At 38.5% G+C, this 27,026-nt stretch overlaps 1 protein-coding gene across 1 annotated transcript in view; it reads left to right on the top strand.

Annotated features, from left to right (window-relative positions):
• The window catches only part of RNF150 (ring finger protein 150), a 284,476-nt gene that overhangs the window by 204,101 nt on the left and 53,349 nt on the right, over positions 1-27,026 (top strand). Inside the window, exons 5-6 of the mRNA XM_017534347.2 lie at positions 20,505-20,601; positions 26,760-26,970. Of these exons, the coding sequence (XP_017389836.1) occupies positions 20,505-20,601; positions 26,760-26,970 (308 nt within the window). The remainder of the gene's footprint in view (positions 1-20,504; positions 20,602-26,759; positions 26,971-27,026) is intronic.

The raw sequence follows: 27,026 nt of genomic DNA, 5'->3' as shown, positions 1-27,026 counted from the left end.
AGGCCAAGGCAGGAGGATCGCTTGAGGCCAAGATTTCAAGAATCGCCTGGGCAATATAGAAAGATTGTCTCTACAAAAAAAAATTAAAAATTAGCTGAACACGGTGGTGCTCAGGACATGGCGGCACTAGCCTGTAATCCTGACTACTCAGGAGGGTGAGGTGGGAGGATCCCTTGAGCCCAGGAGTTCAAGGTTATATGAGCAATGATCGCACCACCACACACTCCAGTGATCATGCCACTGCGCTGGGTGAAAGTGAGACCTCATCTCAAAGAAAAATTCTTAGAGACTTTAAAAGTAAAGTAGGAAAACCTATACCACAAAGATATAGGACAAGTCACATATTCATAAAACAGTGCAAACTTTAGGACTGTTTACTAGAACTGCAAAAGAAGCAAAAAGTACTTTAGAGGAATGGCTTAATAATTCCAAAATGACAAAGAGGTGACCAAAAAAAAGTGACAGGATACTAAAATTGATGAATCAACTCCCAAAGAAACAGACGTTGGTTGAAATGTCCATGGGCAAATTGATCATCAGGAAAACAGGCATTAGGGAAGTACATCCTGGTGGCCCCAGCCAAAGCCTTCAATTGTGATTCACTTTCCCTTAATTTGTGCACAAAATCACAAATAGAGACACCTGAAGGTTTGGTAGTTTCTTTCATATGAGGATACGCTATATTAATTCTTTCTAGTAAATATTATATATACTTAGTGTTGACTCAGTGATTTCCAGAAACACGGGCAGACATATGCAGTATGTGAGCTACAGAATGCCTCTTGGAGTAACATCTTTTATCTCTGCAGTATTTTATTAAAGGTTTTATAAAGCCTCTTAGTTATAAGCAAGTAAAGTGCTTTCCTTTAATTTTTTTTCTTAAAGATTATTTAGAACCCTATGAGAGTACTACTAATAAAAAAATTTAGAGCCAGTTCAAGTTAAATATCTACCTTTTTCTGAAAAATCCAGACATTTACAACTGTAAATTAAGAAAATCTGTTTTAAAAATTATATGCATAGCATTACTTTAGCTCTACAATTCATACAGTATAAAGTAGTTTATTCATTTAAAGCTGTCATAAATAACTTTCATGTTACTACATATATATATATATATATAAAATTGCTGGACACTATGTAATATACAAGCCGTGGATATACCACAATTTAATTTTCCCTGTCTTTATTTGGGAACATTTTTGGCAGAGTTCAATTTTTATTTATGACAGATTTTAACAGTGTGTGATTTTCATGATGTATTATTCCAGATCTCCTTTCATATTATAATTTTTTGGAAATATTAACAAAAAAAATAGCATTTCAGTATTTACCACAGAAACTAAAATCTTAGGAATTTTAATATACATTAGCCTTTGCTCTTGGCTTGTTTAGTTTGGCTTCAGGCTCCTCCTTGTTTAAATGATTATTTGATTCTTAGCTCATTCCTTGATTTTGTTTCATGTTCCTTACGTCTGTCTACTATTATTTCCATACTATGAACCCTGCTTTAAATAACAATGTGCATTTGAGCATTTTCAAATATAGCTATAGTCACTTACTGTTTGATCTTATACTAGTCACACGTATCTATTCTGAATAGCTCATACATTTTTTCCGTGTAGATTTTAAAATCAAGATATTTTTATGCCTGTTGCTCTTTTCTGCCAGACAGTTTGTACTAATGGATAATATCAAACAAATGCAATGACGTTTGCTTTTTGCTACATAATTTACTCTGGGGTATTATTAAGCCTGCTCCTATGAACTTCATAGACTCTCTTTCCCATTATTTCCATGCTGACTCATCCACAGACTTCTTTGCATCTCCTTGGCTTAAAAACTGTTTCAAAATATTCCAGTTTATCATCTCCCTTCATTCACACCTTTTTCCTGTGGCCTCATAACTACTGACATTCTTGGTGCATCTCATCACTATTGTTTTCATTTAGGCTGTCTTTCCAAATTATGTGCTTGTACCAAAACTTTTTCAAAATCACGTTATTGCTTGTCCGTCTCTGAGATCCATGAACAAATTATGATGAATTAGTAAATGCCTTCCTCTCTTTATTTGTCACAGTGATTATTAAAGTTCAGTCATGCAAATATACACCTATCATTTCTTCCTCTTCATTCTTTCTTCATCATGTCCCTCTCTAGCACATAAAGGTGACCCCCTCCCCCTGCCGGAGTGAGTGGTAGATGTGGTACATCTACCATGAGGGACAGACCCCCTTCAGCCCATAAAGCAGCTCAGCCTCAGACAGGTCTAACTTCTGTGGTTTGGAGTTGATCCTAATACACCACCGAGACATTACTCAAGACATTTTGGTTTTGCTACATCATACGTATGCCAAAATATGCATTATACTATATTTTAGGGATATTTTTTGTATCCCAGGTTAGTATTTGTGATTATTATTTTTAGCCACAAAAGATGTTTTATCGAAGTTTTATTATCTTCTCTTGCGCAGAGAGTAAGTCAGCCTCTCTGATTCTTCCATGGCTTTAATAGCATGGTGTCCCTACTATTCTTCAAGGATTTTTCATTTCAGCCTGTTTAGCTTCTGAATTTCACACACACAGTGTCTCAGAAGGAATATGAATTCCTTAGGTAGGCCAAAAGCCCTTGTTTGCCATTGTTTTAAAGCAAAGCAATAGATTCATCCTTCCTTTACATACCTATTAAATTCTCTCCTATCTCTAATTTATCCCTGTAGCATTATCACAATTTAGGGAAGACACTAGTTTCTACTACTGTTTTTTTCTTTGATTTTTTCAAAATCACATTATTGCTTGTCCGTCCACAGCTGAGGAAAAATGTAAACATTGTCTACTAAAAAGCAGACCCTCTTGACAAACTTTTAGTACCTAAATGCTTCATTTGAAACAACAAACATTTTGCAGCAACTGTGTGCCAGGAATAGTGGAAAGTGCCAGAGATGAGAAGACAAACGGAATGATGCATGCTTGAAAGGAAATAGTCTAGTGGGAGGGAAAGGAATTTAAATAAGTATTCATGATAGACAATGGTATGTGTAACAATAATAACAGAATATATAAAAATTTTGGAGGGATTAATACCAGGCACAAGGAAGTTAAGAAAGATTCCACAGAAAAAAGTAATGTTTTCCAATTTCTAACAATGGTTTGTTTTGTCCGTCGTATCCTCATTCTAGAAAATTTGTAAAATGGGTAAATATTTAAATATTGGCCTAACTCCTTCATGCAAATAACTACTGCTATCATTGTTACATATTGCCTTCTTTTTATTTCTTATGCTTATTTTGCAACTTTAAGATACTATTGTCAATATCATTTACTATCCTGCACTTTTCATATGCACTGTTAAGAATTTGCTAGAAATGGTATTAGATTATTGGGGGTATTTTTTTTTAGATTATTTGTGGCTCATTTTGACTTTCCTTTGGCCTTTGTTACTATTGACAGAAGCTGATCAAGCTCTAAGCTGCACAAACTGACCAAAGACCCTGGGATGTTGGTGCTTATATAAAACTCACTCTTCAAAGGTCAGGGTCTTGTCTCGGCCCAATCAGATTTTTCTACTGAGATAAAACAGGGGGGTGTCCTGGCCCACTTTAGCTTATTTTATAATATCCCTTGATGAGTTGTTTGCATTTCACAATCTCACCCCACTACAGAAGACAGAGAAGAAGTCTTTAAATGCTTAGTTTGATTACGTGACATGTAGGGGAAGCGTGTCCTGCTGGCTTATTATCATCAGAGTTGGATTACAAACAAAATTCTCTACCACTCATGTTATCATCTTTGATTGATGCTTCCCAACTTTTAACTTGTTCATAAACAAATTACAGCTTTCATATACATGGTGTAAAAATCCAAATCCAAAATGCTTTATATCTGAAACTTTTTGAGCACCATGATGGTCAAGGGAAATGCTCGTTGGAGCATTTTGAATTTTGGCTATTTGGATTAGGGATAATGCAGACATTCCAAAATCTGAAGAAAAAAAAATCCAAAACACTTCTGGCCCCAGGTATTTTGGATAAAAAACTGCATGTAGTTCTGTTTTGTAAATAGTGTTTCCTGGATGATACGCCAAGGATCAGTGTTGTCAATGCCACCTGGACTTAAATGAGGTCTTATTTGGGAGCAGGGGAAGGTGGCTGAATAAAGTAAATACCTAACAACACCTATCCTAAAATAGTTCTTGTGGAAAAGTGTTGCACTGCTGCTGTTTAACATCCACACACTGTGGATGTTTAGTCATTTCTTGACTAAAATGATGAATTATATTTATATCTTTAAATATAAATGAACTATATTAATATCTTTATAAATATAAATGAACTATATATTTAGTTCATAAAAATGCTTTTTTCTCTGTCTCTGGATATATACTGGGGCTATTTAATAAAAACCTAGGTATGATATTGGGGGGTTTCATAGGAATTTTAAATTTTAACATGTTTTTTTTTGTTTTGTTTTGTTGTTTGCTTTCTGAGTTGGGAGTTGGTTGTGTATGTGGCAATTGCTTTATCTAAAGGGTCTTGCTCTGCTTCAGAAGAAATTTTGTTACCTTGATTGCTAATGTTCTCCCCCTTTAAATAAACCTCCTGATTGTAGAACAGCAAAATTGTTATTTGTCAAATTTAAATTAGTAATCCCCAAAAAAAAATATTCACACGCTGAAACAGATTTCAGCATTAGAGAGCAGCGCTGCCTTCTCTGAGCAGCCTCTGAGTCGGGGTCCATCAGTTGCTCTGCAGGCCCAGGTTTTGCAGGCCTCAGTCTTTACAGTAGAAGTTAGTTTTGCCTGGGCAAGGTTACCTATTAGATCAGATAATCCTGGAGCTGTTTTGGGGTTGTATATATGTGTGGTATTTGTATTTCAGGGCTTTTTGGTAAAATGTATATAACATAAAATATACCTTTTAATCATGTTTAAATATACAATTCAGTGACATTAAGTACATTCACCTTGCTGTGAAACCATCACTACTGCCCATCTCTTGAACGCCTTCATCCTCCCAGCATGAAACTGAATCCATTAAACAGCAATTCCTCATTCCCGCAGTCTGGAATTTTATATGCATTTTATTTTTAATTTGGGCTTTACTTTTATTAACAGAAGAAAATGTCAATGAAGGAACTCAGATTTTCAAGACTACAATTAAAGTTGGCTAACTAGAAACTAGTATTTACACATTCAAAACCCTGTCAAAGTGATAATTTTATATATTTATATTATGGCTGTTGTTACAATACTCAGATGATATTATTCTTGTCATTATCAATGGTAGGTACTCTTATGCTTTCCATGACCATCGCTCACATCATCCCCACCGTTGCTTCTTTCCTGGCATTCTGCAGTAGGCTTCTCACTAATCTCCCTGCTTCTACTCCTGCCCTTTACTTATTCATTCTGATAAGTCCATTTTTAATTGTCAAGCTAGACTAGCTGGCTCTAGGTTCTTATACACCAAGTACAACTTCAAACTCATTAAGTATAACAGAAGTGTGACTAAAAAAATTATTCTTGGTCAGTAAGGTTAGCTAAAAAAAAAAAATTATTCTTCAGGAAGAATAACTGGAATGTAATTAGGTCCTTCTGTTTTTCTAAAATGTACTCCTGAAACAAGGTAAATTCACAAGAAAACTAAAAACATACAGTATTTCATATTAACTCCCTACAGGAAATTTGGGTTGGCTGGGGCAATTGCCATTGTTTTTATTGGAGATTACTCAAGGAAGCAATCTTAGCAAACTTGCCATTGTGTCTCATTAGGATTTTGTACTCTGACTTCCTCATGGGGACTCACCAGAATAATTCATGTATGGAATAACTGTATTTCTCTCAAGCAAGGGAAATGTTTTTATATTGTAGATATTCAACTGTGATATTGTCTGGATTGTTTCTGTTTGTTGACACAAATCTAAGAGCCAAATTTGTGACCTACCCATAGCCAAAAGGTGTTTTTTAGCCTCATCTCTTACTCTGTTTTATGTCTCTATTTTTCTTATTTTTTTCTTCTTTTAGAATATATTTTTGGATACTTGCATCTTCCAAGTCACTTTAAGTTTTTTTGATGCAGGTGTACCCCAGAATTGGGGCTTAGCTCAGGAAGTTTCTTAGCTTCACTCAGGAAAGAATTCAAGAGCAAGCTGGCAGTAGAAAAAGCAAACTGTATTAGAGCAACAGTGTACAACAAAATGGCTGCTCCATAGACACAGCAGGGCTATTCCACAGGCAGAGTTGCCAGCTAGCTATATTTACATGCACTCTTAAATAGATGCTAAATAAGGGGCAGATTATTCATGAGCTTTCTGGAAAAGGAGCAGAGAGTTCTCAGAATTAGATAAGGTAATTTCCAGGTCTGCCATGGCATCATTTATAGACTGTCAACTAGAGGTTGCCCTTGTTGCCATCTTGGTCCCAGCTGGTTTTGGCTAGTTTCTTGGCTTCATCCTGATTTGATCAGGAGGGTCTTGACCAAGGTTCAGAAAACAAGTCTTGCTGATTTCCTACTTCATCTTCTAGAAAAAAACATGTGTTTTCCATGTCTTCTGAAAGTTTGTCAGTATCATTTTAAATTAATACATAATATCCCATGTGTCATAATTTATATGCCTATTTTTGGACACAAATTGTTCTGCACACACACACACACACACACACACACATACTTTTTTGCTATTATAAATAAGGCTGTGATAAGTAGCTCTGTGTTTAGACCTTAGTTCACATTTTAGATTAGTTCCCTGGTTCTAAGGTTATAAATTTGAATTGCCTAATTATATTCCATAAAGTTATATACAAGGAGCTTTCCAAACAGCCAGAGCTAAGAATATTCCAAGCAAACATAACTGTGGTAACCTGCAATTGTTAGAATGTGATGCTTGTGTTTGGGATGAGGCTAGAGAGGAGGCATCCCAGACCCGTCAGGGCCCAAATGCCCGGCTGAGGGCCCTGGATTATAACCAAGTGCTGGAGGACCCACTGTGAGAGATTTGGTTTGTGCTTAATACACAGCACACTGGCAGCAGTATACAGCATGGCTCAGAGGGATCTGACTGGAGTCAGAGGGACCAGTGAGGAGACTATTGCAAAGTCCAGGTAGGAAATGCTAGAAGTCTGAATGGGAATGCTGGCACTGTGACCCAGAGAAATAGATGTATTCAAGAGAGATCCAGGAGTAAACTAAATGACTCAACATTTGAAATATTGAAAATGGCTGCCTGTGTTTCTCAGGTAGGCAGCTGATGGATATATATATATTTGTTTGCATTTAAAACATGCTCATGTCTTTCCATTTGTATTATACATAGAAAAAATACAGCAGCTTGCAAACTGTCACTCAAAAACCATAACACAAAAAGGAATTTCATCACTACACACACACACACACACACACACACACACACAAACTCCACTTGAGGATCAGCCTTGGCTTATCTTTTTAAGCCTTTCTTCAGAGTTATCCAGCCCCAAAGTATTCTCACAATTCAGTCCCAGAAGCAAAGCTCCATTCTAAATAGCTAACTGATTCTATTTGTAAACACTGGGTTATCCTTCATTTTTCTCTTTTTTCCTTTTAGGAATGAGGTTAAATTTCTGTGTCAGTTCCAGAGCTCCCCTTTGCAATTTGAGACATAGAATATATCATATGTTTACTGTTTTGAAAAATTTGTAATGTAAGGCTATACTTTTACAAAGACCAGAACATGACTGAAAGCACTGGTGTTGAAAGAAATGAAGTGGAAATTTAAACACAGTTACGTACAAGACCAAAGCTTAAAAAACAGAATAAATGGTTCCTGATACAGAGCAGTAATAGTGAAAGGAGAAATGAAGTTTGTATGTATAAATTGTGGCAATAGATACCCTAACTTGCAAAGGGATATCTAATGACATTTTAGTGTCTGAGTCAGAAAGAAGAACCTAAAAGGGATAGACCTGGAGACTTGGAAAAGGACTTTTTTGAGGGCTGCTGAAAAGTCAAAACCCAAATATGGTCTACTAGTTTTAATGAATTTGTTGTTATTTTGTACCATGTGTTGACAATTGACACAACATTCATAAATTATCCTTGTTCATCTAACCAGTCAGACAGACAGCTACTTTTCTGTCTCAGTTACTGTGACTGATGTATATTTTTAACCCGGACCTCATTATTAATTGACTTTTCAAATACTATATTCCATGAACTCCTGTCCCCAAGGACAGGTGGCATTTTTCCCCTGCCAGAGAAGAAGCACTGAGAGACATTTAATGTAAAGTACATGAGAAACAGTAGAGGAATCCATTGGTAAAGCTTTCTAAACAAGCACAGACTCTAAGGTCCAGAGTGACTTGCCTACCTCCTTTAAATTGATTTAGCAAGGTTTACTGAGCTAATGTAGGTGAGATCACAGTGCCTACACCAAAAATGACTTATTAACAGCATCTTAAGTCTGACAGGCCTTGGAAAATTGTGTGTTCCTTATGTACCACGGAGCTTCTTAATCCTCACTGGATGGAAACAGCCCTGGTAGTTCATAGCCTCCTTGGTTCTCCATAATCTCTGATATAGGATTCACATCTTGGATCCTTAATGACAACCAAAGCAAAAACCAAAGTCGGACTCTGATATTTATTTGTGAATTTCTCTCTTTGGAGGACTAGGGCAGCCTCTCATTCACTCTCCCTGCCAGGGACATGATCATAATAATATAGCATAACATGAGGAAGAATGATGTAAAAAAGTGAACATCATTTTAATATTTGAAAACATAAAGAGTTATCATCAAGTTTTATAGAAATCACTATAAAAAGGCATTAGCCCCTTAAAATTTTTAAATCCAAGGATCAGTCTGATTTTCAAATGAACTGAATGTGTGGACAGAAAATTCCAAGCTCTTTATGAGTAAAACAATTTTTTACAGAATGCTGTAATGTGATGAGGATTCTGATTATGAGTCCTATAACTCATGAAGTAGAAAACAAAGGGTCACTTTCTGGCCAGGCAGAAATGGCCTGTCCTGATTTTACCCTGCCGTGCCTGTTACATAGGCTTCATTAAGAGCAGATTTTTTTTCCAAGTTCCTTTATTTTGAAAAGAGTAATGAATATTAGCTGATTTTCATATGATTTGACTTACCCTCTTATGCCGATGTTATGAATTGGTCATTCTATTTATAGCTGTTTATAAATGTGTTTTTTAAAAGTAACTTTCAAGGTTTCACTGCTAATTGTGCAGAATGTTGAAAATAGAGAAAAGTATAAAGAAGTAAACAAAAATAACCTGACCACCCAGAAATAATCATAACATTGGCATAGTTAATTTTTATAATACATATATATTAATATTATATTTGTGTATTTTTAAACATTGTAGAGTCAAGCAATTAATATTGTTTTTCTTCTACTTATTCAATGATAAAAAGTATTTTCTAAAACTTTAGCAATTATTTTAAAATTTTTGGCTGAGTGCAGTGGCTCACACCTGCCTATAATCCCAGCACTTTGGGAGGCCGAGGACGGTGGATCACTTGAGATCAGGAGTTCAAGACAAACCTGACCAACATGGTGAAACTGTGTTTCTACTAAAAATACAAAAATTAGATGGCTGTTATGCCAGGCATCTGAAATCCCAGCTACTTGGGAAGCTGAGGCAGGAGAATTGCTTGAACCCAGAGGGTGGAGGTTGCAGTGAGCCAATATCTCACCACTGCACTTTAGCCTTAGCAACAGAGTAAGATTCCATCTCAAAAAAAAAAAAAAAAAAAGAAATTATTTTAAAAATTTTAGTAGTTCCATAATAGTTCATTATTGGAATTTATTTAACTACCCTCCATCATTGTTCAGCATTTAAATTGCTTCCAGTTTTTTATCATTATAACATCATGAGGTTAGTTGTTTATATATTTATTCTGTATCCCTTAGGATACATTCCTAACAGTGAACTTACTAGATTGAAAATATTTTTAAAGAATCTTGAAATATTTTATCCAATTGCTTTCCTGAAAGGTGGTAATGATTGATACCTCATTAGCAGTATGTGAGGGTGTTTATGCTAGCAATCTCTCAGAACCATGGAGTAGTAAAATTTTAAAGCATCTTTCTCTTCTGATAGCCAAATACAAAGCTAGTTTTATTCCCATGTCTTTGATTTCTTTGATATAGTAATGTTGACTAACACGAGTTCTTTATATATCATATCATATTTAATATAAATTGTCATTGATTGTAAGATGTTTCCTAATTTTAGATAGGTTCAAATGGGAATGGTGAATGATATGGCTTAGAATTGATAAAATGTAATACTATGTTTAACATTTTGTTTTAATGTTTTTGGTGAATCAATCATATTTTATTAAGTATTTTTATTTTTTATGGTACTTTTGATTAACAATTTGAAAATTATGCTATAACATTTAAGAATTTGTATTTTTATGTCTCCCTCCTTACTTTAATTCTTCCCTATCAAGAAATAAGATAATGATCAATTAACTACTCTTTTCAAATTTATATGAAAATGTATGCTGGTATATGGCGTCTCACTCCAATAGTTTATTGAAGCTATTTTTTAAACCCATTTCTTAAGAATATAATTTTATATGCTTGGCCAAATTAAAAGTTACGCAGTGTGGTAGGAGTTTAAAATGACACAACAACTTTGGAAATTTGTTTATTTGTTTCCACTAAAATTAAATACGCCATACCCTGTGACCTAGCAATTCCATCCTTGGATATATACCCTAGAGAAATGAATGCATATATTAACAAAAAGACTGATATAAGAGTGGCCATAGCACATTTAGCCATAATAGCCAAAAAATGAAAACAGTACAGATATCTAACAATGGAAAAATCTGCAAACAAATTGGGGTACATCCATTCAATTGAATACTACTGAGCAGTAAAAAAACAAGCAATTGATGTACACTAAGTCACAGATGAATGTGAAAGCCATTATTTTGAGTAAGAAAGCTAGACAAAAAAGAATACATACTTTATGATTCCATTTGAAATTCAATTACAAGAAAAACTCATATATGGGGACAGAGGTTAGAATGGTGGTCACTTGACAGAGAGTGGGTGCTGACTGGTAAGGGGCACAGTAGGATTTTCTGGGGTGACAGGATGGTATATATCTTCATCTGGGTGATGTGTACATAAATATACACACACTTAAGAAATCATCAAGCTTGCTTAAGATTTACACATTTTATGGTACATTATACCTTCATTTAAAGTAATGAAGGCTGAGCATGGTGGCTTACGCTTGTAATCCCAGGACTTTGGGACACTGAGGCAGGCAGATCACCTGAGGTCAAGATTTCATGGCCAATCTGACCAGTATGGTAAAACCTCATCTCTACTAAAAATACAAAATTTAACCGGGCATGGTGGCAGGCACCTTGTAGTCCCAGCTACTCAGGAGGCTGAGACAGGAGGATAACTTGAACCCAGGAGGCAGAGGTTGCAGTGAGCCAAGATCATGCCATTGCACACAGGCCTGGGAGACAGAGTGAGACTCCATCTCAAAAATAAAATAAAATAAAATAATGGAAAAAAAACTTAAGTACCAAAGAAGCTATGCTATAGAATTTATAAAAACAATAGTTCACTTTACACATTAGTAAAAATTATACAGTATTTCTAAGTTTGAAGTTTGCTAAATGTTTTCTTATCATTTTTCTTTTATTATTTCAGATTTTTCTGTGTACAACATAGCATGTATAAAAGATATCACTTAATTAAGGTAATAAAGAAATGGAACATGAAAGGGATGGCAGTGCTGTAAATGATGGCTGACATGTTCTTTTCTGTTGTCTTTCAACACAGCAAATGCCTCCTTAGGACAGAAGTCTTGCACTGTAGTAACCTTGTTAAATATGGCATTCTGACTTCAAATGTCCTGATCCCCAGTTATATTAATCAAGGAGACACACGGGATGAATGCCAACTAGCTTTGCTGCCCAGCCAAATGATATAATTAGACCAGAGTCAAGTTCTAAGCACACAGAGCCTCCCTCTGCCAGAAACCCAAGAAGCGAGACACACTATCAAATTAGGGTCCTGCAATTCCTCCCAACTTGCATTCCCAAAGTGAAAATTTCTCCCATTGTAGTTTAAAAAGAAATTGACATTAGTAGCAAGAGGATCTGATATCGTTTCTTAATTTTTTTTAAGTTGTTGGTGTTCTTTCATGATATAACTCTAACAGTGCAGAGTTGTGTGGAATAAATGGTTGTTTATTACAATACTTTAACTTTGAAAAACATTCTACTGTTCACAAAACACTTTTGCATTATTGCCTAATTTTAGCTCACCCCAGCCTATAATATGGAAAGGACACATAATCATCATTGCCCCTTTATTTTACTAAAAGAAAACCTTAACTCAAAGAAGTTGGTGCCGGGGCCCAAAGTAAAGCCAGGGTTTCTGACTTCTGGGCCAGCTCTGTATCACTGGCTATGGAGTTGACACCATAGGCACATTTATCCTGCTCAAGGAGGATGCCCTGCTGTACTTTCCTACCTCTGGGGATATGGTTTTGGCTAAAAATCTGCTTCAGAAACCCCGATTCACTCTAAGCCAAATGTCCAAGAACCCCAAGGAAACTCAATCAAATCTAGCCAAGTTTTAAGAATTTGACTTCCTCTGTATGTTCTCTGGATTTTACTTTCCAAACTTGCGACTGTGAGCCCGGAAAGAGAGCAGCTTTTTCACAGAAGGACAGGGCTTGTGTGACAAGCAGCAATGTACTTCACTGCATTCTTTTTTTCCTTTTTTTTTTTTTTTTTTTTACTCTATCACATGAAACTGTTACCATATTTGCTTGCCAAAACAAAGTTATTATGTTTATAACTACAACCAGAATATGGTTACTACTGGCTCTGTGTTACAGCTCTTTTTTTCCATTTATTTTTTTCTATTTTTAAAAATGATGTTTTTAGGCTGGGCACAGTGGCTCACACCCGTAATCCCAGCACTTTGGGAGGCCAAGGTGGTGGCTCACCTGAGATCAGGAGTTCCAGACCAGCCTGGCCAACATGGCAAAACCCTGTCTCTACAAAAAATACAAAAATTAGCCAGGCATGGTGGTGTGTGCCTATAGTCCCAGCTACTCGGGAGGCTAATGCAGAAGAAACACTTGATCATGGGAGATGGAGGTTGCAATGAGCCAGGATCGTGCCACTGCATTGTACAGCCTGGACAATAGAGCAGTACTCCATCTCAAATAAATACATTTCTAAAATAAATACATAAATATGACATTTTTAAATGATTGGTCCAACGATTTCAAATCAAGCCCATTAGCAGAATTGTCCCCACAGTGTGGCACTAGGTCAGTGGGATTGAGTATATGGTAGGAAGAGACATGTGTCTGCTTACTTGACTTGATCAACACCACATAGCAAGTCGTAGCTAGACTGTCCCCATTATAAGGACTTCCTGTTTAGGAGACATAGAAAGCTGGAAAATTACAGAAGGAAATAACTTAATGATGAGAAGTTTACCATCACAAGGAACAGGGAAAAGTGTGGCTCAGGTCCATGATTATTTTTCTCACCATTCATACCTCTTTCCTGTGCAGTCCATCTACATTATTTCTGAATGTTGATTTACACTCATATTTTCCAACCTCATTTTCTGTTCGTCCACTTTACATAGCCTACATCTTAACCCATGTATATCATGATAAAGGTTGAGTATCCTTTAACCCAAAATGCCTGGGACCAGAAGTGTTTCACATTTTGAATTCTGGAATATTTGCATTATACGTACCAGTAACCATCCCTCATCTGGAAATCCAAAATGCTGCAGTGAGCATTTTCGTTGAGCACCATTTTGGGCACTCAAAATTTTCCAGATTTCAGAGCATTTCAGATTTTGGATTTTCAGATGAGGGAAACTCAACCTCTGCTTCTCCTATATGTTGATTCATGTAAATCCCTTCCTTTTGAATTTCTTTCTTCCACTCTAAATTCTTCAAAGTTCTTCCCACACTTTAGGCTGTGTGAAAGGCCTTACTGTATCCCGTAACCTCCTAATGTCCTCACAAACTTCTCCCTTTGATGAATTCTGTAGCAGTTTTATTTATATTTATGACCTGTCACTGTGCATGTTATATTAACATCATTTAAAATAGTTAGTACTGCTGTTATCCCCTGAACACTTACTAACGAAGCACTTTACAAACAAGCATTTAACCCTTACAACAACCCCGTAAGGTATTTTACTAGTCAGGATAGGCTAAGCTTTGATGCAGTAACAACAACAAGCCCAACTCTCAGTGGCTTAAGACAGCAAGGATTTCTCACCCATGCTTTGTGCCCACTGTTTGTCAGCAGAGGCTGTCACTCATGGCAGTCAGGCTGACAAAGCAGTCACTATCTCAAACATTGTCAATAGATAGGTCAGCAATTAAGTGCCATGACGTGAAGTGAAATCTGTCATTTCTCTTTACAATTTATCTGCCAGAATTAGTCACATGGCCATACCCAGGAGAGCTTGTCATCCCCACCATGTGCTGGAGGGATGGAGAGCTGACATACCAGATGATAGTATTCAGTGCCTCAGATAGGTGCTCTTGTTATCCTCGTTTTATCAGTGAAGAAACTAAGGCTCAGAGAGGTTAAGATGGAGCACTGAAATACACTGGGAAAGAATAAAGGCTTGAATACCTCCAGCTACCCCCCTTATCTGTGACAATTTGAGGATGGGGTGAAGAGTATAATGTGGGTAAAAACACTGACTGTCTGTTGGAGTTTGAATCCTAGCTCTGCAGCTGACTAGCCATTTTGATAATTTACATTAATGAGCTTCAGCTTTCTCTTCCATAAGACAGAAATAATGATTTCTACTTCATAGGGCTGTTGTGATTTAATTATGTATGCAACATGCCTGGTACATAGTAGGGATATGATAGCTGGTAGATACTGTCAGTATTCATTAATTACTGACATTAATGTCAGTGTTAGTTAGAAATTCACTCTCTATTGACAATTTTGCAAACAAGATTCAGAGGCTCTGCAGAAACATTTTGGGTAAGCATAGAAGTACTAGTTATCTTTTTAAATTGTTGATGTTTCCTAGGAGTATGGGATTCTCAGGTACCTGAGTGATTCACATTTTTTAATAGCCACTTCACTAAGGAGAATGTGACAGCTTGCATTGGTGCCAAAGGAAAACCACAGAGTCCTTATCTCACTTGCAGGGTGTTAGGGTCCAACGGTGCCTACAGAAGTGAACAAGATGGAAAGGACAGAAGAGCCTCTTCTGTCTCCAGCTGGGGGAAAAAAAAGTCATTAAATTGGGGAGGCAATCACACATATAGGTGAAAGAACAGCAGAAAACAAGAATCAATAGATGTGGAAATTAGTTTAGTTTGGTTTGTCATTACTGCCAAAAAGTATGAGAATGTATTATTCATCATCATCTCTGCATTATTATGCAGTTGTCTGCATCCTCTTTTGTCAGGTGTTTGAAGAACTCTTTTTACAATGTTTGCTTCCCTTTGGTGAATGAGGAAAGAAAATAGCTTTGGCCAACTCTTTGTTGTATTTCCAGTTTGTTGGGTTTGTTACGAGATAGATTATCTTGTCTTCCACATGTTCTTTCTCATGCAGCACTTGGTAAACCACGGGAAGGCTCGCTGCTATGCTGCAAATCGTGCAAATAAGATGAGATGGACTTTACCTTGGAGATATTTACTAACCGGTGCATTTCCCTAAACTCCAGATTATTTCCCTATCTTTTTGTTTATTTATTTAGTCTGGTGACTTTTATTTTTCTTTCCACTTAGAGGAAAATATTGTTTTGCAATCCTAATTATAAGGATAAAATTTTGATATTTGGTGGTCAATACAGAACTAAAAAGAAATGAGTATTTAATAATAAGCCTGACTGCCTTATGTGTCATTTCAGCAGTTTTTCTTTTTTGCCCTCAGTTCTCCCTCTGATTTTTTAAAAATTTGTAGTTATTTGCTTTCCATATTAGGAAAGTTACACAAAAGAGTATAAATCATAGTAATGACAGAATATCTTAAAAATAAGATGTAATACAGTGCTATTAATAAAATTTATGGCAGTTTACAATTAAGGAGTACCAGGACTTATGTTTTAAGCTTCGTGGGCGTTACTTATTCTCTCTCTCCCTCTCTTTATCTCTCCCCCCTCTTTCTGTCTCTCCTCTCCTCTCTCTCTCTCACACACACACACACACACACACACACACACACACACACACACACAGACTCATTCACTCACGAAGCCCATACCTGTAAGATAAAATCTCACTGATGAGGAACTGAATCTTAGAGAGCTAAGGTAATTTGCCTAGGACAAAAAAAGCCAGAAGACAGCAGACCCAGGAGTGCAACCTTTCCATGGCCTTCCCATTGTAGTTAGCAGTGAATCGCTAGATGACTGTGGTGCTGCCTTGAAGTGCAGGGCCTTGTCTTATTCATCTTTGTACCCAGCTCCCAGCACAGAACAGAATGGAACAAGGGGGTGACGTAACCAGTGCTGTATTTTAGGAAGATAAATCTGGCAACAATGAGTGGGATGAAGAGAACAAGAAAAGACTGGCAGCGTGGAGAGCAGTTTCGATGCCATTGCAGTGATACAGAGAAAAAGAGGTTGAGCTAGCACAGGAGGGAGCCGCCCTGACAGAAGAAAAGTCGCGAATGTGACAGATTCAGGAAGAGTACATGAATGAGACTTGACCATGTGGAGGCAGGGAGGCATGCTCGGTCCTTGGGTAAATAAATATCTGTTCATGCAGCAAATGTTTCTTGAGCATCAACCATGTGCCAGGAACTATTCTAGGTGCCGGAGATGCAACAGTGAATCCAGGAAAAAAGAATTTTATTCTCATAGACCTTATATCCTCATTGGAGGATATGTTGGTCAGGATTCTCCAGAGAAGCAGTACTAGCAGGAGGTACACAGAAATAGAGATATAGATACAGTACAGATAGAGGTTTCAAGGAATTGGCCTATGTGATTACATGGTCTGGCAAGCCGGAAGTCTGCAGGACAGGCCTATGGGCCAGAAACACTTGGCAGGAGCTGATGCCACAGTCTAGAGAAGAATTTCTTCTCAGAGAAAACTCAGGGTTTTGTTTGTTTGTTTTGAGGTGAAACCTTGCTCTGTCAGCCAGGCAGGAGTGCAGTGGCGTGATCATGGCTCACTGCAACTTCCACCTTCCAGGTTCAAGCGATTCTCCCACCTCAGCCTCCCAAGTAGCTGGAATTACAGGCACACGCCACCACACTCGGCTAGTTTTTGTATATTTAGTAGAGACAGGATTTCACCATGTTGGCCAGGCTTGTCTCAAACTCCTGAACTCAAGTGATTTGCCTTCTGCCTGCCTCAGCCTCCCAAAGTGCTAGGATTACAGACGTGAGCCACCACACCCAGCCAAAACCTCAGTTTTGCTCTTAAGATCGTTCAAATGATTGCATGAGGCCCACCCGGATTGTTGAAGATAATCCCCTTTATTTAAGGTCAACTAATTGTAGACATTAACCACATCTACAAAATACTTTCATAGCAACATCTGGATTCGTATCAATTGAATAACTGGGTACTACAGCCTCGCCAAGTTGCCACATAAAAAGTAAGCATCCAGAGGAGGTGTAAGAATGACCAGTTCATAGAGAGAAACAACTGACGGTGTTTGAGAACAATGACAAGTGTCTGTGAATCAGAGACTCCATTGAAGGCTTTTCTGCTGTGGTAGATACCTCTCCATCCTACAGACAGGCCACTGAGACTTGGGGATGTTAATCATCTTATTTGAGTGCTAAAACAGCTAATGAATGGCGCTGCTGTTATTCTGACTCAGCACATGTGCAGAAAACAGCGGAGCCCTGCCTCCAGGGAATGGTCAAAGGACCAGAATATTTGACCTTTTCCCAGGAGCAACACCAGTTGGTGAGCAAGTTCAGATTAGGAACTTGAGCATCAGCTGAGTGCCAGGAACTCGGGATGCTGGGGATGCAACAGTGAATCAAGCAAAAAAAGGATTTTGCTTTCATAGAGAGCACACCCTGTACTCTAATTGGAGGATATATTGGTCAGGATTCTCCAGAGGATTAGAACCAGCAGGAAATATGTAGGAATAAAAACAAAGATACAGAGCATAGAACCTGAACATGGAGAGGTGAAAATTGCTTTTTGGAAGTGCAAGGAACGGAATGGCTTTATCCAACTTGCTGCCCCTCCCTCACTTGGCTTTTGCTTGAGCCATTCAACCCTCTTCTACCCACGTCTTCCCCTCCATGACCCACGTAGCCCTTAGGTCTCAGCTTTGTCACTTTGTTAGGGAGCCCTTCCCTGACCACCCCAACTAGGATAAATATCCCAGTTATACACCCCTCCTTACCAAACTCCCTTTTCCTCTAATGTAGTACTTAACATGGTTGTCACTAAGTAGTTTATTTTATATTATTTTATTAATGTCGGCCTCTATTGCTATGCTTTTTGAGGGAAGGAGCCAAATCAAAATTGTGCTGATTCTCTGTGTTGAGCACAGCTCCTGGTATATACTACTTGTTGCATGAATGCACAGATAAAGAAGTGAATGGATGAGTGAATGAAATATATACCTTCCAAGTAGTATGTATTAGTCTGTTCTCACACTGCTATAAAGAAATACCTGAGACTGGGTAATTTATAAAGAAAAGAAAGTTAGGCCAGGCACATGCCTGTACTCCCAGCACTTTGAGAGGCCGAGGTGGGCAGATCACTTGAGGTCAGGAGTTCAGGACCAACCTGGCCAACATGGCAAAATCCCATCTCTACTAAAAATACAAAAATTAGCCGAGTGTGGTGGTGGGCATCTGTAAATCCCAGCTACTTGGAAAGCTGAGGCACAAGAATCACTTGAACCCAGGAAGTGGAGGTTGAAGTGAGCCAAGGTTGTACCACTGCACTCTAGCCTGGGTGGCAGAGCGAGACTCCATCTCAAAGAAGAAAAAAAAAGAGGTTTAATTGGCTCACAGTTCCATAGGCTGTAGGAAGCATGATGCTGGCATCTGCTGGGCTTCTGGGGAGGCCTCAGGAAATTTTCAATCATGGCAGAAGGCAAAGGGGGAGGCAGCACTTCACAAGGCTGGACAGAAGGAAGCGGAATGGGGAGGCACTACACACTTTTAAACAACCAGATATCATGAGAAATCACTATCACAAGAACAGCACCAAAAGGGAAATCTGCCCCCGATCCAGTCACCTCCCACCAGGCCCCACCACCAACACTGGAGGTTACAATTTGACATGAGATCCAAACCATATCATAGTGAATCTGCAGGCCATCTTAAACAATAATCTGGAAACATAATAACACATCCTTGTTGCTACAGTCCTTTTTTCTAATCCCCAATCTGATCATATCCTGTATGCAGCCAATCTCATCTTTGGCATTTGAGTTCTTCTAATTTCAGTTTAAAAGCTAACACTCCCCCAAACTCTTCTCTAATTTGGAGGTACTTTTTAAGCATTTGAGCCCAACACCCCCTAACACAAAACAAATGAGATTTTCTGAGCTATTAGAACAAAAGGTGGTACAAGTGAGAAAACAGAGTGGAAATATTCAAGAACAGTGACCCATTGCATAGGGGGAACAAACAGGGGGTACAGAAACAGAGTCAGGCATGCATGGAATGTGCTAAGGAAGTCCTCATATTTAAAACAGATAGTTCTTTCTCTTCTTGCCTCAGGCAGGAAATTCTGACTACTTCTGCCTATGGTCTGAAGTCTTGGGAGTTAGAAGAAAAGCTTCTGACTCAAGGAGTTCCTGACATCTCTGAGTGGACTTTTTTTGAGCCAAGTTCAGAGAAAGTTCAGTTAGGAAGCTCTCCTGTACCCACCAAATGCCCCCTTCTACCATGAAGGCAAAAGCTAGTAATGACTGGCCCATGGGAATCACCGTGTCGTTGAGTGAATCAACTGCACAGATATGATAGCTACCCACGTGAGACCCCAGAGCCTTTCACTCTGGCTTTTGATTTGACAACCAGAAGTCACAACAACTTAAAATGGCATTGGTGTTATTGAATGCTTCCAGGAGCTCTTCTGTCCTTTTGCATTAGATCCCAAATGTTAATGGAAATCAGCCTTTACTTTGAAGCTGTCTTCTGACTGTGGGAAAAGAAATATTGAATTTTTTTTAAAGTAGCATCAATCAAGTCATCCTACAAGGTGTGTACATGTTTTCCCACTTGTATTCTTGTCATTAGAGCTTCTTTGTATTGAGAAACTCAGTTTCTGCATTCTCTACATTTTCTGAAACTTGGAAGACTCCATTGAAAACTATATAGGACACTCTTGGGATCCAGACAAATTTTGACTATGTCACTACAGGGTATAACAGGAAACATTTTGACCCACAAGTTAGGTGATGGAGGTTTGAGCCTTGACTCTGCCACTGAGCATTTGTGTGACCTTGGACAAGTCCCTGGGCCATGGTGGACTAGGTAGTCTTTGCAGTTACCGCCACTCTAAGATGTATGGTTCTCATTGCAGGCATCTTTTCCACAAGTCCTGTGTTGACCCCTGGCTTCTAGACCATCGCACCTGTCCCATGTGCAAGATGAACATTCTTAAAGCCCTAGGGATCCCGGTAAGCACAGCACAGCCTACAGCATCATCATGTCTGTCTTTCTGCATTGCCCCCAAAGCAGGGAGAAAACATTATACTTGAATGTTCTGTGTCCCCTCAGTCACACATAGCAGTCACATTATCTTACGAGGCTCCAAGGGAACACTCCTATGTCTGAAAGCATTTCTCCTCTCACTTTTTCCCTGAAGACATCCCAACCTTTCACCATGTGCATTGTATTTGTCTGTGAGTCAAGGTGTCACTTGTACAGCTCATTGGCTTCTCTTCTGGGCTGCAGTATGAGAGGACAGGTGGGACAGCAGCAGACACACCCCGGGCCAATTGCACACTGAGCACCTCTTGCACCATCACCCATGTGCAGCCATCAGGAGATCCATGTGCCATGCTTTCTGGTGTTGCCTCACGATCGCCTGGCTCTCAGAGAGAGAGGGGAGGACAGAGGCTGAGAGTCAGGCTCAAAGCCTCAGCTAAACTCAGCTCTCTGTGGAGACTTTGAGCAAACAGGAAACCAGAGCCAGGAAAGCTAACACTTAGTTCTTAATTTAACGGGTTCCCCCAGTTGACTCCCCCAGAGACTAAACATTTTCTAAAATTTTGTCTCTCCCCTGTACAAAGAGAATCAGCCAGCTGGCTTGATGCTCCAGGGAGACTTTCCCAGGACCGCATCAGGTGAAGCCTGCAGGCTGGTGGGTGGTGAGACACCAGCTGCTATGTGTTCTTCCCTCTCAGCAATGAGGGCAGGAAGCAAAGCAGGCCACCAAATCCAAGGACTACACTAAGAGATGTGAGAAACCACACAGTGCTGTCTAGAAGAAGTCAGACAAATGAAATGCAGATACCAGCTCCCCCTCAGGCCCTCCACTTTGCTGCCACCTCCCTATTGTCACTCCTCACTGCTAATAGCAGAGAATAAAGAGAATGGTAACAGTCCCAAGATCTCACTGAAGGAGGAAGGATCAGATCCCATATCAAAGGTTTACTTTAATGCCAAAGGACTAATAATCTTTGGAATATCAGGGTGGCTCTGCTGGAGGGGGCACACCTGAAGCATTATGAGGACGTGCTGGAGGGTGCATGCCTGAAGCATTATGAGGAAATATATTGGCTGAATTTTCTACCCTGTGCCAGCTGCCTCCATGCCTGCTGTATCATCTGCATGGTTGATACTCCGAACACAAATCAGCTTGTGTGACTATACCTTTCAGCTAGATTTTAAAGACAATGCATTAAATTTTCAGACCAGTTATACATGCATATTGCATTTAAAATGAAAATCAATTAAAGGGAACATGAAACATCAGTAAAAACCCAGTAGCTCTACCAGATACTGGTGACTTAGGAAGCTGAACTCAGTTTTTGTACTGTTCACATTTTTGTCTGTAACTGAGTCTCTGAGGGGAGGGGGAAATGTGTGTATGTGTGTCTATAGTCTCCAAGGCCTTTAGAGTCCTCACAGTTCTCACAATGAAGGAGAGAGAGTTGGATCCTTTGACATGTTCCTATTGTTCGGGGTATTTTTAGAGATATTAAGTGCCAATCCCACTGTTCTCTGGTCAGGACGATGAAAACTAACAAGCATCCATCATTCAATTTTGTACAAAAGAGTATTTGATTCCAGACTTTTTCAGTGGAGATGTAACTTCTGCAAAAGCTACTTGTAAATAAGATGCAAGTATCGCTGTGAATTATTTTTAGAAAGAATTATGGGGTTGCCTTTTCTCTTATTTCCAAGATTAATAATATTTTAACCTTTAGCATTTGGGTATTCTGGCCATGGTTTGATGCCTACAAAGTCTGGATAGGATTTTACTTAGCACAATGAACTGTCAGAAAAATAAACATCAGTAGCATCTTTTGGATTTGGTAAAGATTTTTAAAGGCCAGCTAAACAAGAACATGATACACATCCAAGCTTGCCCCACAAAACAGAACACCCTCCATGACGAATAAGGCTTTTGTGCTATTTCTCCCAAAGCACAAAGGCATATGGATACCCTCTGTGCCTCTCAAGGTTTTTCTGTTTTTGTCCTAGGGAATTACAAAGTCAGGATCTGGGTGGAATTTTGGTTATTGTTCCCCTTCATCCTTCTACCATTGGGTAGCACTATGTCTGAATTATATCAATAAGATGACTTCTACTCTATTCATAAACCATTCCATCTCACTGGGCAAGCTCATGGCCTTCTCAATTAGAAAACACTTCCTATATCAAACTGAAACCCTTTGTATACAGCTTAAACAAATTGTCTTATAATTTTCCTATGTTCTATATATTTCATTACTTCTTATTCAAAGAAAATTGAAAAAGAGCTTGTCACTCTCTGATAACTGCTGTCTGTTGATGCTTCATATCTGCATTCCTTACATATGCTAAGTGCTCAATAAATGTCTATGGAATTACAGCCCTTCAGCACCTTGAATGCTGCTAGTCATACAATCATATTTATGAATTTCATCCTGATTCTCCTCTGAACAGTGTCAACTCGCAAACGACTTGGTTGTAATCCTAATCTACTAGATTATTCAAACACAGGTGGCATAGTATTTTTGGTTTTGGTTTTGGTTTTTGTTGTTTAAATGGAGTGTCCTTGTATCTACCCATGGTATAAGACAAGTAAGTTAAAAGTCAAAAGCTAGGGATGTTGTTATTTTGTAAGTGATTTCCCTACAATGAACTAAAAAATGAGAGCACAGTTCACTGATCATGAAATTCCATATAATGGAAAATGAACAATAAGTATCACTTTCCATTATAGTTTGCCAAGAGAAATATAATACTGAATAGAAAGAGTGGGGAGTCCTTTATTATCAGAAGCGTTTTTTATCTACATTATACTGCTTCGCCCTCTGTTCATCCAGTCATCTAGGTCTGTCTTGGTAGAATGACAGAATACAGTTTCAGTGACTCCTCCTCTAAGGTACCATATAACCTGGGTCTTTTATATGCCAGCCACCACCTCCTATCACTATTATCCTGATTGGAATAGGTTGATGATTTTTATTGAATATAAAATTCTGTATAGCTGGTGTATTCACAAGTTTCTATTTAGCAGTTCCTTTGTTTTAGGGGTTTTCCATGCTAACTTGAATTTAAATACAGGTGCAGTTTTCACTTGCAGATAGCATTTGACATCTTGTTTTAAAGTTTATGATTGTGACTTCTCTTAGAGATATGTAAATTTGGTTTCTTTTCAAAATATTATTCCATTTGATGAAGCATGTAGAGTAGATATAATCTGTGAGGTTCTCTAAGGTTGGCCTATTAAATATTGTATCCAAGTCAAATTATTTGTGCTTGCTACCATTGACAGTTTCACTGGGCTAATTAGCTCTTTTATCCACTACCCTACTACGTTAAAGATATAGCACTATTCCTACTATCCCGCAAAATGAAGAGCAAAGAAAAAAACTGCATCGAGATTAAGAAAATACACAAAGAACAATATCAACAGCTAGATCAACATTTTGAAAAATATGTCCATTATTATTACATATGATTGCATTTAAGTGTTTATGGCCAAAAGAACAGCCTGCACAGTACTCTCTTTGTGAAATCTTTTCCTCCTGAAACCCACACACAGTTGGTTATGCTTATAATAGATAAGCATAACACCTGTACACAGTATATCTTACCTTTGAGTAGAACTTTACAGTTTTTCAAATATTTTCTCAAATCCTTGTTTAATTAATTTAGGGCAGATACTAACAACATGCCCAAGTTTCCAAGGCAGAAACCTGAGACTCAGATCAAATTTCCAAGTCAACATGCACTGAGCACCTAGTCATTGTCAATGGCACTATGTAGGGGCTTGGAATCCAAGGTCAGTATAGTGTGGTTGTTTCACTTTACAATGTTTGGAGCCTAGCAGAGTGAGACCAGCACCTTAACTAATAGCCATACAGCATGGGAGAAGTGCCTGATAAAGTACTTCCAGGATCAACGATGCCTATCTGGGAGGGTACATGCCTTAGAAAAGGGCACATTGGACCTGGGAATTAAAGGGTGATTAGGAATTCCCCAGGGGTCAAGGAGGGTTATTGGATCAAATGTCATCCTGAGCACAGGAAGAGTATAAGCTACAGTGTTGAGAGGAGGGAATGGATGGTGTGCTTCGTGTCTCCAAAGGCTGAAGGTGAGGCCAGAAATGTAGGCTGGGGCTGGGCTCTAGAGCATCTGCCATTGTCATGCCAGGGAGAGTGTAATTCCTTCCTTAGGAGAAGAGAAGAAACATATCCATGGTGTTTTCTTTAAAGAACGCTCTGAGGAGAGAGTGAAGACTGAAATAAACTCAAGAAGAGATTGTAAGTAGATAGGAAAACTGTAATGGGGAGGTAATGTTCATAAACCCACCTGCTTGTGTCCAAAGTCAATCAGTAAATTTAGTGAATTCAGTGAATTGATCATTCTTTGAATTTTTAACAAATTGAGTTTCAGTGAATTGGCTTACTTCCAATACAGCTAGAGAAGGCAAAAAGAAGAAAGAATATAGGAAAGAAATGAATGAGCTGAATTTGATGGGTTTATGGATTGATAGAGATCTCCAGCTGACTGTTAGGACGTAGGTGTGGAGCTCAGGAGACTGGTGTTACACAGCTAAGAGCAGAACATTAGGACAAGAGTCCAGCGCTTTGGATTTCTTGTTTTGTGTTCCCTATAAATCCATGAGTTGTAGATTTTCTGTTCTGAAGACCTTGGAAAACAACAGTCATTGTGATGTTAATTCAATCATTGTCAATCCAGATTTCTCTTCTGCTAATCCTGACCCTCCCTGATGTTCTGCCTACTTTGGGAGTGTAAAACAAACCATGTCATTATCATCCTTCAAGATGAAGCTGAAGTTCAGACCAGAGCAAAAGAAATTAACAGCTGTTCTTTTGTTTGTTTGTTTGTTTGAGACAGAGTCTCACTCTGTCAGCAGGCTGGAGTGCAGTGTCGTGATCTCGGCTCACTCGCCTCCCAGGTTCAACCAATTCTCCTGCCTCAGCCTCCCAAATATCTGGGACCACAGGCATGTGCTACCAAGCCCAGCTAATTTTTGTATTTTTAGTAGAGATGGGGTTTCGCCATGTTGGCCAGGATGGTCTCCATCTCTTGACCTCGTGATCTACCTGCCTTAGCCTCCCAAAGTGCTGGGATTACAGGCATGAGTCACCACGCCCAGCCAGCTATTCTTAATAGTCCTTAAGACAATATCCCTCCACCACCATCCTTTAAACATAATTTTGAGTTTGTGTGGAGACAGAACTGAAAGTAATTTGAAAAGCTGTTTGTGTAAGAGATATAAATATATTCATTATTACTTCAAACCAGCAGAACTAAGACAAAAGAGTAAAACATACAAAGAGTAAGATTTTGCCCAATAATAATACAGTCCAACAATGCTGGCTAACACAGACTGCCTTGCAAAGCAGAGAGCTCCCATTGCTATGTTTTTTAAAGGAAGCTGTCAATGATGTTGGAGAGGAAAGAGTCCTGTAACCCATGGTTGATTGAACAAGGGGGTCTCACCCTAGTCTTACGATTCTAAGATTTTAGTTTAGAAGATTTGACTAATGTATGGTTAATTCCATATTAAGGACATAGAGATATTTTTCTATAGCTAGTTTTTGGCTTATGTTTTTCTTAAAAGTAGCTTTACTCTCTGCTTTTGTGTATATTTGAGGGTATGTATGTATCTTTAATGAACAAGCCATAATGGCTTAGATTCTATTCTCCCTCCTACTCTCATATCATTAGTATATTTGTAAACAATGCGTTAGTATTGAGGGATAATGATCAGGCTACCAGCTACATTCTAGGTGTGCGGTAAATAATACTATATGTACGGAAATGCATTCATTGTAAATATATTTCACATATTCCCCCAAGTGATTATTTAAATGTACAAATATTGCTTGTCTTAAATTAAAACTTTAATTTTTATTCTAAAAAATTAAAAAGGAACATTTTTAAAATGAACCTTTGGAAACGAAATTTTGGAAGATCTTTTTGTGTTAATATTATGGAAACTATATATAGAGTGTTTTTAAATAAAGCAGCTCAAGAAGTAAACAATAAAGAACTTAATTTTTTTATGGAGACAAAATGTTTAGGCTGTAGACATTTAATCTCTAAGTAAATGACGTACTGAGAACAGATCCTTTTCTGCCCCCATCAGCCCAATGCCGACTGCATGGACGACTTGCCCACTGACTTCGAGGGCTCTCTGGGAGGTCCACCAACCAACCAGATCACAGGAGCAAGTGACACAACAGTGAATGAAAGCTCAGTCACTTTGGACCCTGCTGTCCGGACTGTGGGAGCCTTGCAGGTGGTCCAGGATACAGACCCCACCCCCCAGGAGGGAGAAGTCATCTTTACTACTAACAGTAAGTTCTGCCATGCTTAAAGTGACATAGCCAGTAGGGCTATTGCCTTGTGGGAA

The sequence above is a fragment of the Cebus imitator genome, unplaced genomic scaffold (genome assembly GCF_001604975.1).
Source record: "Cebus imitator isolate Cc_AM_T3 unplaced genomic scaffold, Cebus_imitator-1.0 Scaffold4, whole genome shotgun sequence".
NCBI classification, from domain to species: Eukaryota; Metazoa; Chordata; class Mammalia; order Primates; family Cebidae; genus Cebus; species Cebus imitator.
The sequence above is the reverse complement of the archived record's forward strand: the minus strand, read 5'-3'. Positions and strand labels throughout refer to the sequence as shown.